This window comes from Camelina sativa, chromosome 17 (genome assembly GCF_000633955.1).
Source record: "Camelina sativa cultivar DH55 chromosome 17, Cs, whole genome shotgun sequence".
Lineage (NCBI taxonomy): Eukaryota > Viridiplantae > Streptophyta > Magnoliopsida > Brassicales > Brassicaceae > Camelina > Camelina sativa.
This window is the reverse complement of record NC_025701.1, coordinates 32,322,855-32,335,876: the sequence shown is the minus strand read 5'-3', so window position 1 is coordinate 32,335,876 and position 13,022 is coordinate 32,322,855. Positions and strand designations below refer to the sequence as shown.

General features: G+C 33.7%; 2 protein-coding genes across 2 annotated transcripts; one reads left to right on the top strand and one right to left on the bottom strand.

Annotated features, from left to right (window-relative positions):
- On the top strand, positions 5,697–7,326 carry LOC104742788 (NAC domain-containing protein 18). Its single transcript, XM_010481513.2, has 3 exons — positions 5,697–6,025; positions 6,107–6,417; positions 6,526–7,326. The coding sequence occupies exons 1-3, from the start codon at positions 5,728–5,730 to the stop codon at positions 6,979–6,981; spliced, it is 1,065 nt and encodes a 354-aa protein (XP_010479815.1). The 5' UTR covers positions 5,697–5,727; the 3' UTR covers positions 6,982–7,326.
- LOC104758621 lies at positions 9,191–11,153 on the bottom strand. The gene is made up of 6 exons (XM_010481512.2): positions 10,572–11,153; positions 10,297–10,437; positions 9,915–10,202; positions 9,718–9,833; positions 9,542–9,629; positions 9,191–9,436 (listed from the first exon to the last, which is right to left on the bottom strand). Exons 1-6 carry the CDS (start codon positions 11,034–11,036, stop codon positions 9,431–9,433), a joined length of 1,104 nt encoding a protein of 367 aa, XP_010479814.1. The 5' UTR covers positions 11,037–11,153; the 3' UTR covers positions 9,191–9,430.

Here is a 13,022-nt window from a genome sequence, read left to right as displayed (position 1 = left end):
ATAAAACGAATGTTTAAGACAGCTAAACGTGGATGTTTATAAACTACTAGAACTTTTGTCTACATGGTTACTGGTTAGTATATAAATTTTCGTGCAAATTATACTCCTATTTTATACAGTATATATCTAAAGAAAGAATTATCAATGATATAAAAATATTTTCCCAAAATTATCAGTTTAAATCACGACACACAAGAAAAGGGGTTTTGGCGTCAAATATACAATGACATATTTGACTTCAAAGCAAAAGCAATATCTTTAAAATCATAACAATGACATTTGTGATTAGAAATAAAAAATACATTTAACCGAGACAACAATAATTTTTTAGTTTGTATGGTTTGTGATATTTGCACATGCGTTATCCACGGGTGGTTCGAAAAGCTCACTTAATTATAGCTGACAAAGCACACACACAATTAAGGAGCGGTCCTTAATCACTTTCCTAAACAAGCTTTAAAACAAGGCAGGATTAGCAAAAAGCAAGCGACTACAACAATCCATCCATTCTCTTTTTACGGCAAATTATTAAACTAACTCTGGACATAATTACCCCTAATCTAGCTTAGCTGTACTGAATACATACGCCTGACGTCACCATGTACGTTTATAATATTGATATTTTTTTTATCTGCTAGAATTTAATTTCTAAGGACACGTTTTATATCAAAATATTAAACTCACAAGTATTAACAAAAGAATTTTATTTTCTTGTTACATTTACATATAGCTAGTGACTTTCTAATTATGGACAAAAGTAAAGCATCACATGTTTAAAGCAACTAAGGTACAAAAAGTTATACTTGACCACATTCTCCGAATAGAGCACCGATCACTTAGTTGCTTTTTATTGCAAAAATTATTGTTACGAGAAAAACTAGCGAAGGAAAGGTCACCAGGATGACCAAAATCATATTACAAAGTTTGAAATTAGGTTACCACATTATATAGATGGTACGTACTACGTAGTGTAAAACTGAACAAGTTCAACATCATATATGTTATATCTATTTTATGTATAGTTTTCTTGTTACTTGAAAGTATGTAATGTATATATATGTAACTATGCATGTCTGCATGTGTATGCATGTATTTATCACGTATTTTTTTTTGTTAAAGGTATTCAATTTATAAAAATATAGTGCCCAATGGGCTATTTCCGGAGTAGGCCCATATAGAATCCCATAAGGGTCCAACTCATTTACAATTAACCAACTAAACCGATGGAAACAAAACCGGCCGGGTTCACAAACCGAATTAAACCGGCACCCGCGAAACCCTAATCTGCAAACGAAAAACTCGCTTGCAGCCGCCGCCCAATATTTGCGGATACTCAGCCGGAACAGGACCTCCGGTGAGCCTGAGCGACGGTAACCGAACAGAGATGGTGATCCAAGATCCGTTGCCATCCTGCCACCGTAGAGCCGTCTTGGGAAGGAGGAAGAGATCCGATCTGCCCTTCGTCGAGGAGGTTTTCACGCTCAGTCGTGAGAGAGAGAGAGGCAGCAGGGAGTAGATAAGCGGACCTTTGACGGTGGCTTAGCTCCGCCGGATCGGAGACTACCTCCCCTATCATAACCGATCCCGTGAAGCCTCCAAAATCTCCAATCCTCCGATCTATCTACCTTCTTCTCTCGTTCGTCGCCGTGAATCTCCCTCTTCCGCTCCGCGTAGCAACTCCTCCGGTAGAGCTCTTACCAGCGGCGTCTCGCGGATTCTTCTCCTCTCCACCGCTCCCTTGATTCCGTCCATCAGCCTCGCCGGTAACATGCAAAGAGTCACGAATGAAGAACCATGGGCCGAGGGGTCCTCGCAGTCACCGGAATTGACGGAGGACCCAGATCGGAGCACGAGCTTGTGGTCAGAANGATCCGATCTGCCTTTTGTCGAGGAGGTTTTCACGCTCAGTCGTGAGAGAGAGAGGCAGCAGGGAGTAGATAAGCGGACCTTTGACGGTGGCTTAGCTCCGCCGGATCGGAGACTACCTCCCCTATCATCACTGATCCCGTGAAGCCTCCAGAATCTCCAGTCTACCAATCTATCTGCCTTCTTCTCTCGTTCTTCGCCGTGAATCTCCCTCTTCCGCTCCGCGTAGCAACGCTTCCGGTAGAACTCTTACCATCGGCATCTCGCGGATTCTTCTTTTCTCCACAGCTCCCTTGATTCCGTCCATCAGTGTCGCCGGTCGCATGCAAAGAGTCACGAATGAAGAACCATGGGCTGAGGGGTCCTTACCGTCACCGGAATTGACGGAGGACCCATCGTCGGTGCACGAGCTTGTGCTCAGAAGAAGAAGAAGTGTTGGGAGAGAAAAAGTCGCCGCGCGTGAGATGCACTCGCTCGACTTTCTCTCTCGTTTTGTTTATTAAATGTTTTTCTTAGCTATGTTAAAGCTTATTTCTAACTATTTTACTATTTTTTTTTCTTGTCCTACATATTGAATTTTATTTATTTCTAACTAGATTTTTTTTAAATGTAGAACAAGCAAACGCATTCACTGTTGATGCTGATTGTTTTGGACCGTGCACTAACAATTGCCAACAGCTTTGCATATCAAAAGGCTATACAAATTTATTTATCACGTATTCACGTATGTATAATTCAATGTATGTAAATGTAACTATATCATATATGTTAGACCAAAAAAAAAAAAAGTTACAATGTTGTCATTTTTATAACTCGTGTATATGCATCAATACTTTCAGATATATCCTTAATGGAATTCGAAAAGATAAAACACCTGTTTGGAGATGCATAACTCCGAGATTAATGAAAACCACATCTTTTTTTTTATTACACTGAGTGAAGTAACCAGCATCGAATCTTGTTGTCGGGGTATATATATATCTGATTAAACAAATTGTTAGGACCAAACTAATAGTACACCACTAGATTTATTAGCTGTAAGAGAAGTACGAATTCATTATTTTTGATGTTAAGTCATACACAAGACAAAAACTATTGTTGATGAAACGTTAAAATGTCTTCTTTTTTTTTTTTTTTTTTTTGGGCGGGGTCAGAGACTCAGAATCTTAAAATGTTTCTTTGATGACAATAATAAAAGCGAATAATTCAAAAATAGAAACGATATAAAACCCAGTAACTTTTAGTATAAATTATCCACAATAAATTTTGCTAGTGAATATTTGTAAATCAGATTTATCTTTTATTCTCGTAAATAAAAAGGTTGAGATAGTTTATCTAAAAGGATAACGAGTAAAATGGATGACTTTTCTAAAATATATGCTGGTGAGAGACTCCTTTTTCTATACAGTCTTGAATCTAAAATCCGGGCTCCACATTTCACAATACACCATCACTACTTTATTTAATTTCATAACAATCTCACAATTCGAAAGCTGGCAAGCTGACGGTACACAATACTGACCAATATATTTGCTGATCGTTCTAGTTTTAGATACACAACTAGTATTTATCTTTTGCATAGATATCTACTTTTTTATCTGCACTAAGTCAGATCCAATGACGATAATTTAGTTTTAGTGACGAAAAATAGCTAATACCATCCATCCACTGTCGCCTCTAAGAATAATCCGCTTTAGTTATCCATTTATCTATTTGTAAGTTTCTAGAGAAAATTTGTTTGTTAAAAACACTATATATGCGTCTGTGCATCAGGTTTGAAAAAAAAATTATTTTCTTTTGAATTTGGAGAATAATCAAGATATATATGGGTAAAATAAATTTCTTTTGAAAAATATTTTTTTGAATTTCATTACATATTTTTCTGTGGGTAAAAAAACGATAAATGGTATAATAATAATTTAAAATAGTACAAATTAAAATTATTAATATTACAAATTATCGTTTTTAATAATATTTTTATAATAATTTGAATAAAAAATAACGTTTTTATAATTAGTACTTGTAAAAAATAGTATATCTCATATTGCAACGACACAAAATGTATCACTTTCATAATAATTAATTATAAAACAATTTAAAAAAATATAAAATAAATTATTTTTCGTTTTGTTATGATGCTATTTCATATTATTATAAATTATCGTTTTACATATTTTATATGTCGCTTATCGTTTTTAATATTAATAAAAACTTGTATTATTTTGTGTTATCAATCATATCGAATAAGTTCAAAACTCAATTATGAGAGAAAAAAAAAACTAATTAAATTTTGGTAAAGGATAATTGGATTTAATTTTCTTTAAAAAAAATTCCAAGTGGACTCACAAATGCAAAAAAATATAAAAAAAACAAATTAAAGCGTGACATGACATCTTTAGAAAAAAAAGAATTAAAAAGCTAATTTGAATTTTCCCACACCGAACCCGCCATCCATTTCCACATCATTCCTTTGTTGCCTTGTGTGGCAATCAAGCGGGTCCCTTCTTTACAGCTTGCCACGTGTCGACCTTATGCTTTCTCAGAAGAAAAAACACGATACTATTCGGAACCATACACCTTGTTGACAAAAATAAAATAAAATTTATGTTTGTTAAAATCTCACAAGCTTCATGTAAAAAAGCTAGTGCACATAATTTTTTTTTCGTATATTATTTTGTGAAAAGGCTTTTTATTTTTGTGGTGTTATTTACAATCGATATCGTTGTGAATCGCAATTTCTACGTCATGGTCGCTCGTGTCGAGCCACACTTCGAGGCTATATGAACACACAGACGAATAATGCATTGCATGTGGTTCAGATACTAAGAGAGTCATTATCGACTACGAAATCTCTAATTTACCCTCATTTGCTTTTGGTTAGTATGGTAATTAAACAGAGATTCGACATGATTATTCATACTTTGTACATGTGTCGAAATATCACTGCTCTTTATCTTCTTTTAGTACAAACCAAACCACACTAAAACTCGGCTGAATTATGGGGCATTCTGTTTTATTATTAATTGCAATCATATTATGCTAATTTAAATATCACATATTTAAATTAAAAAATATCACATATTTGTACAATTGATATGAGATGAACAGTGCATCCTTTGAAGGTCAAACTAACTCTATAAAATCAGATCATGTTTATATGTATTGATTTCTACAGAAGATTGATGAGGAAAAGAAACTTTTATTTATTAGCTAAGTACATATAGATAACATTAATTAGTGAAATGGACCAAAAAGCAAACTATATGTACTCTCTCATGATTCACGAAGATATGATAACATCATAAGTTATATTTTAATTTTTTAAAAATCAATGACAGGAATCTCTACCTATATTACCTCTATAATTTTCTGGTATATACAGTTATCCGAATGATGCCATTAATTGTTTTTTACTATTTGTTTCTAACATTTTGTTAAGAAAATAAATTGCAAATATTGAAACAGTTCTCTATAAAATTGATCAGATAACAACATTTTTAATCCTTCTTCCGGTTGGTAGTTTACATAGTTTACATAGCACACCTATAATAGGTTAAAATGTATTAAAGTATTCATTTAGATAGCTACGGTAATTAATACGTTTTTTTGATCGTCCACAAATATAAATAGAAATACCATTTGATGTGTAACTAAAAAAATCTCATTGACATTTATGGTTTTTTATACTCGTTATATAGATATTTTTTTAAAAATTCTTAAAATAAGCATATTTTGTAAAAATACTTTAGAAGCCAACAAAACAAAACAAAACCAAAAAAAATCGAAATAAATACGAGTGGATACGATGGTGTACGTACAAAATATTCCAGACGATAAAAACCAATTTAATTTGTCGTTTTTATGCATTTCATTTTACTAACGCCGACTCTCTCTCAAGTCTCAACCATTTCTCATTATCTTTCCAAGAAGAAGAAAAAAAAAAAAGAATCTCTCCGATCATCCAATCAAATGGAGAGTACAGATTCCTCCGGTGGTCCTCCTCCGCCTCAGCCAAACCTTCCTCCTGGATTCCGGTTTCACCCAACCGACGAAGAACTCGTGATCCACTACCTCAAACGCAAAGCTGATTCTGTTCCTTTACCCGTCGCCATCATCGCCGACGTTGATCTTTACAAATTCGATCCATGGGAACTTCCCGGTAAATCTAAGATCAACAAAACCATCAGATCCACTATATACATATTTGTTCTGATCTTTTTTTGTGTGTATGTATGAACAGCAAAAGCTTCGTTTGGAGAGCAAGAATGGTATTTCTTCAGTCCAAGAGATCGGAAATATCCAAACGGAGCTAGACCTAACCGAGCTGCAACCTCCGGTTATTGGAAAGCCACCGGTACAGATAAACCGGTGATCTCAACCGGCGGCGGCGGCGGTGGGAATAAAAAAGTGGGAGTTAAAAAAGCTCTAGTGTTTTACAGTGGTAAACCACCAAAAGGAGTTAAATCAGATTGGATCATGCATGAGTATCGATTAACTGATAATAAACCTAATCATATTTGTGACTTCGGCAACAAGAAAAACTCTCTCCGGGTAAATATTTAATATTCTTTAAATCAAAATCTTGATTTTTTTTTTTTAATTTAAAGAAACGTTTTGATTGGTTGATTTTGATTCTTGTTTTTTATATAAACTATGTAGCTTGATGATTGGGTGTTGTGTCGCATCTACAAGAAAAACAATAGTACAACAACACCTAGACATCATCATCATCATCAATATCATCTAGACAATGATAATCATCGTCATGACATGATGATTGATGATGATCGATTCCGTCATGTTCCTCCGAGTCTTCACTTCCCGGCGATTTTTTCTGATAACAATGATCCGACGGCTATATATGATGGTGGCGGCGGTGGAAACTACTCGATGAATCATAATTTCGCATCTGGATCGAAGCAGGAACAGTTCTTTCCACCGGTGATGATGATGTCGAGTCTAAATCAAGATTCAGGCATTGGATCGTCGTCGTCACCTAGCAAGAGGTTTAACGGTGGAGATTGTTCGAATATCGTCTCTTCAATGGCGGCGACGCCTTTAATGCAGAATCAAGGTGGGATTTACCAATTGCCTGGTTTGAATTGGTACTCTTGAACCAAAAAAAATATATTATAAAAATTCGATTTTTATATTTTGAAAATTTGTGTATACGGTTTGAGTAATTTAGGGGGCATTGGGGGTATTTAATTACGGTTTGATTTATTACTGTATAGATGTTAGAATTAAAAATTAAAATAGATCGGAGAGGTGAGGCAACATATATAGAAAATTACAATGATAGGTTAAATATACTTTTCTATTTTCTTTATTTCTTTATAATGTTATTATTATTCACTTAATGTATAGGTGTTTGTAGATTGTATAAACTGATGAAAACATATTTAACAGTTGTAGAAACTTATTTGTATTTTCTTCAGCTATATATAACTTTTAGTAGTATATATATGCTTTAACATTCGCATGCATGCTGTGCTGCAAATTTATACGATAATGAAACTGGCTGGTCAGATCCTTTATTTGACGTTGTCGAAAAAAATTGATTAATCTGCAACATATATATTTCGTCTCACATGAATAGATGTTTAGAACTCTCTCGATATAAAATATACAATGCATAAAAATTAAACTATCCATTCCCGGATTGGTTACAAAAATGCAAGTATGGTATTGATTGCGATGCCGATAGTTATTACATGAACCATTGACATTGGAATATATACTTGCTAACGAACGTTTTCTTCTTTCAAATAATATATGTTGTGACTCTTAAAATCTCAAACTATATAGACCATCGAATATAATTCACATTTAATAATAAATCTACTATGGTCTAGAATTAGATTGGTCTTACCCTCAAATCTGGATAGTTTATAAGTTCTACGAATATAATAAAAAAAAATTGTGTTTCTAAAATGATATATACAAACTAATCTCTGATAGAATATTTTGTTTAGGATTTGTTAATATCTGTTTGTGTCCCTGAATATTCTGTTAGCTCTTTAACTTTATATAATCATGAAGTTCATTACCTTTCATAATCGACTTAAAATTGATTTAATAGCCGGGAATATACATATGGTAAAAAAATTACATGTGCATTAGAAAGAGGAGAAGGTAGGTTTCCTATTCCAAGAGGATATATAAATTTGATTCTGAGTAATTTTTTTGAATATTCTTTGTCTTATCGATAAATACAAAAGAAATCTGAATACAATTTTTTTACTATATATATATAAGAAGAAACAATTCATTTCTTTATTCTTCTCACATCCCTAATTATAAATTGATTTTTAAGAAAGAGAAACCATGCCAAGTACGTATTGAAGAAGTTCAAGCTTATAAATCGGAAAGGCAGCTGGATGATTCGTTTGCCGAGCCTCTATGCACATCATGTTTGTAAGTTCATAAAAATGAACCTCGGCTGAGGCGCCCGCCACCCGGGTTCGATTCTGGCCACCAGGGAATTTACATGCGGATTTGCTCTGGCGCCGCAGACCACTAGTTCCAGGGGACCCTTAAGTGGAGGCTTAAAAATCCCTGGTCGCGGGCTTAGGCCCAGTGGACTACTCAGATCACTGTGTGGTTTGGATACTGCGTTTAACAAAATGTTTGTAAGTTCATAACACATTTTAATTAGGATTAATTATTTTTCAAAAATTAAATGTTCTTTCTAACAAATTAAATTACAGTAGTATGTGTTCTCTTTCTTCTTTCATAAATTTTGTTTTTAAAATTGATTTTTATCATGCAGTTGTGATTCATGGATTTATCACTTAATCATGAGTGCTCATCATCGGCACTTATAACCCGTTATACTTGCATCTCTGAAAAAAATTAGATGACGACTCCCATTACTTCGTAGTGTACCTAATGTCATTTCATATGTTTATAACTGTAATCCAAATTGCATCCAAGAACTGGTTTTTGGCAGCAGGAAGTCTCAGTCATGTGTCCGGCGTTGCTGCAATATTTCTACTCCTACATAAAATTTCTCCAGTCATAGCTATGAGTGTGTGCATACCAACTCTTTTGTGGGTGGGAGTTACCTCCATCTACCACATAGGCTCACTCTGTATTAATGCTATAGTAAGCGATATGGATGCTCAAGCTCAACCCGCTGAACGAGGTCTCCCTTGAATTAAATTTCAGATTTTTTTTTTTCTTTCTCTTTTTGTCAATGAATTTTTAGTTAATTGTCATTTTTAATAGAACTAAGAGTTTTGTTCCTCCAAAAAACAAATTATGTTTTGTTTGATTTATGTTCAAAAGTTTATTTCTATCATATTCAATTACTAGAGCACTGTGACCTGCAAGCTTTATTAAGCTGTAATCATATTTAATTATAATTTTTTTTCTCTCTTGTGTATTTAATATTTTGATTATATTTGCTTATACATCAAGAGAGATACATCCATTTGAATATCTTCATCTCCTCTGTATCAATCTCAAATCTCCAGCCACTCTATTGGCTAAACTCTATGTATATATATACATATACAATGTGATGAAGGATCATAAGACCCAATTTTGGGTTTCTGCTTTCTCATTCCTGTTATAAAACCAAAGCCATGAATTTGTGTTAGGTCGATGTTCTTGTGAATCAAATGCGAAAGGTACGGTGATACTTTTTTTCTTCCGGGATATAGTAAAGTACCTTGGAGGGATCAATGGATGTGGTAGAACTTGAAGAGCTCTCAATGACAGACTCAGATATTCTTGTTTCTGATTTCTCGTTCGAGTAACTGAAACCAAGAAAATAATAATAAGAGGCCAAAGAGAAGAAAACGAAACAAGAAGGTACCAAGATAGTTAAAGAAGTTTGATACTCACGTCGAGAGTATAGTGACCCAAATAAGCTCCACGCAATCTACCCATAAAAGTCGTTGTTCAACAGGGACCACACCGTACGTGATCAAATGAGCAAATGGCCATAGCTTCCACCCAGCCTGGATTCAAAATCAAAGTATTGTTTAATCTTGAACCTTGAAGATAACAGAGGAAAGAGACGAAAGGGAAAGCTTTCTTACTGTTAACATAGGAAAGAACGTAGCTTTTAGTTCTTTAAAGATGCTGAGAGGAGATTCAAAACGTAGAAAGCCAAGAACCGTGAAGTAAATACTGTTCCATATAGCCGACCATACAGTTTGATCATAGACGACTTTGACAGGAACCACCCACCAATCTTGAAATGGGAAAAGCTCCTCACAGAACTGGTAATAGAAATGAGATAACGAGCCATGGAGTGTGAAACCAACTAGTCCTGATCTCAATGTTCTTGCTCTATCGATTTCAAACAACGGTTTGCCTTCGTAGCACTGAAGAGAAAAGATCGCTAATGTCATCATCAAACGATTCACAATTCACAGCAACAAGGTAAAGAGAGGGAAGAAAACAGAACAAAACAAGAACCTGAGCTATCCAATCTCCAACAGAGTAGACAACTCCACTTATGACCATTTTGGCTAGAACAGGGTTTTGCTTTAACGCTTCTTCGTAAGCAATCCAGTTATGTTGAGGAGCATATCTCAGTATCTCAAACAGTGTCCATCCCTGAGAATAACAAATTACAAAACCATAAAAAGACAAAGCTCAACAACTCCAACACAAATCAAAACACACTAAATTCAAGAAACTCCAATTAAAACCACTTTTTATAATCAAGAAAACTCAAGAAACATACTTACATGCCAGTAATCATGATCGATGGTGAGCAACTTGGTAATGGCGTAAGAACCAGCAGCTAAAACGATCGTAGCGTTAATGGTTCGATCAATCATCTTCTCCATCTCTTCGTTCTCTCTTCTCTTCTCATCTCCCAAATCAGCTCCTGAAGAAGAAGGGAAGCCTTCTAACGAAAGCTGACCTTCGCTCGTCGTCGTCGCAGCGGGAACAAACCCTACAACCACCGCTTCGTTACCATCTCTCTCCGTCTCGGCGCTCATCAAAACCACCTCGTGGTCCGTACGGTCTCGGCTCTGAACCGGAATCACATCGACTTCGTCTCGGATCAACGCGCACGAAACGCAGCTTCTCTGTTTGTTTTTTCTCAGGAGAGTTTGAGAGCGGTGAGGTTTCATCAGAGATGGTTTGGAGAGAGGGAGGAAGCTACGCGGAGAGATTGAGGTGTGGAGTGAAGCTGCAGCAGCCATGGTGGTGGAGATGGAGAAGAGCAGAGTTGACTCGGTGATGAACTCAGAGAGTCAAACTCGCTTCGGTTTCTCCGAGTTATTATCTTTATTTGTGTGTGAGTCGTGAAGATTCCCCCACGTAGCTGTGTTCTGCTACGGTTATGTTATAATGATTTAAATAAAACCAACGGTGATGATTTGTTTGTTGACTTATTTAATGTATTTGACTTACGATGAACGGCTATGATTAGAATCTTTAGATAGTTTAGGCCGTGTGACACTTGTGAGTATTTTTTTTTGGTTTTATAGGAATAGAAGATTCTTTTAGGATGACGAAGAGAGAGTACTGTGTCCACAAGTGCAAATTATAAAATTCTTCACAGAAAATTAAAAATTCTGTTTTTTTTTTTTTATATATTTTGTTTGTGAAAATGCTGGAAAATATGATAACCATGAAAAATTTAATAAATGTGTAGTAACATCCTAAAATCAATGGGATATGATATGATCCAATTATTTACATTCCACATTAGTTTCAAGTTTTAACACTAATATCAATCTGTACCCCTAGAGAATTTAATAATTAGATTTCTTTCCTATATACTATTTGACATATATAATATATACATGAATATAAGATAATTACACCCTCATACACATTTTGTTCATTTTTTTCTTTTTATGTGTTTTTTTTATTATTCTGGCAAAACATGATCACCATCATCAAATAAGTCATTATTTCTTGAGGCTTATTTGGAAATTGTTGATGGCAAAAACCATTGTCACATTCTTCTGGTTTTGATTCAGCGCTATGAATAACAATTGACTTAGCAACATATTTAAATTGCTAACATATAAGTTAACCATGATAACTTAAATTATAATTCTAAATAATTATGTAAATATATAAGTTACCTGTAGTCATTAATTTATTAGAATAAATAAAAATATTAATATATAGGTTAGCTTATACGAATCCTATGATACATGATTTAATACGATAAATATTAGCATATGTTGTATAAATTACACGATAATATAAATAATATTCATATATTGAATATCTTACCATGTTTATACAAATATTATTTGGATATATAATATGTTAGTATGTTATCATTTTATATAACATGTTATTATGTTATTATGATTGTTATCACGTTAATCATGTAAATAAAAAAAAGACTAATCCATTTCTCTGAACTGATATATACATAAATAAATAAAAAACAATAATTCACATTTTTAAATTAAGAACATACATTTTAACATATAAGATGTAATTTTTCGCGATACAATTAGCGTGCTAAACAAATAATTATACACTAAAATAAGAAAATAATCTAATATATCATTGGTGAATAGTGTTTTCGGTATTGAAATAACGTATGTCATCGTATATTGAAATAAAAAAAAGTTGGTAAGTGATATTTCTGTAATTAATTGAAAGAAGAAGGAGTTTTTTGGTTTGTATTTTTCTTCTCTTTCCTAATTACTTAATTTTTAAATTATCAAGAGTACAGATTTAATTAATTTGGTATTGAAGGCTACATATTAATATCACCCATAATGATAGCCAAGTACATATAAAAATATTGCCAAAGAAACAAGGAAAAAGAGAATTAGAAAGATTTAACTGATGTTTGACAAAAAAAAAAGATTTAACTGATTTTATGTTAAGTACACTAAGTTACTAACATTATTCGGCTTTTGCAATAGCCATTTTCAGGTCGATATTTTAGTTCCAATTTTGTAATAAATTTAAGCAGAATTACAAAATTTTAAGTGTTAGGTTCCACGGTGTTGAAATAAGTCTTTCTAAAATCATTGAACAAAACAAATAAGTAAATAAATAACTAATGATGAGATTTCAAGAAACAAATATTTATAAACATATATATAAATATTATGTGTTAATAATAAATACCCGACCTTAGCTCAGTTGGTAGAGCGGAAGACTGTAGTCTGTGACAGCAAATCTTTAGGTCGCTGGTTCGATTCCGGCAG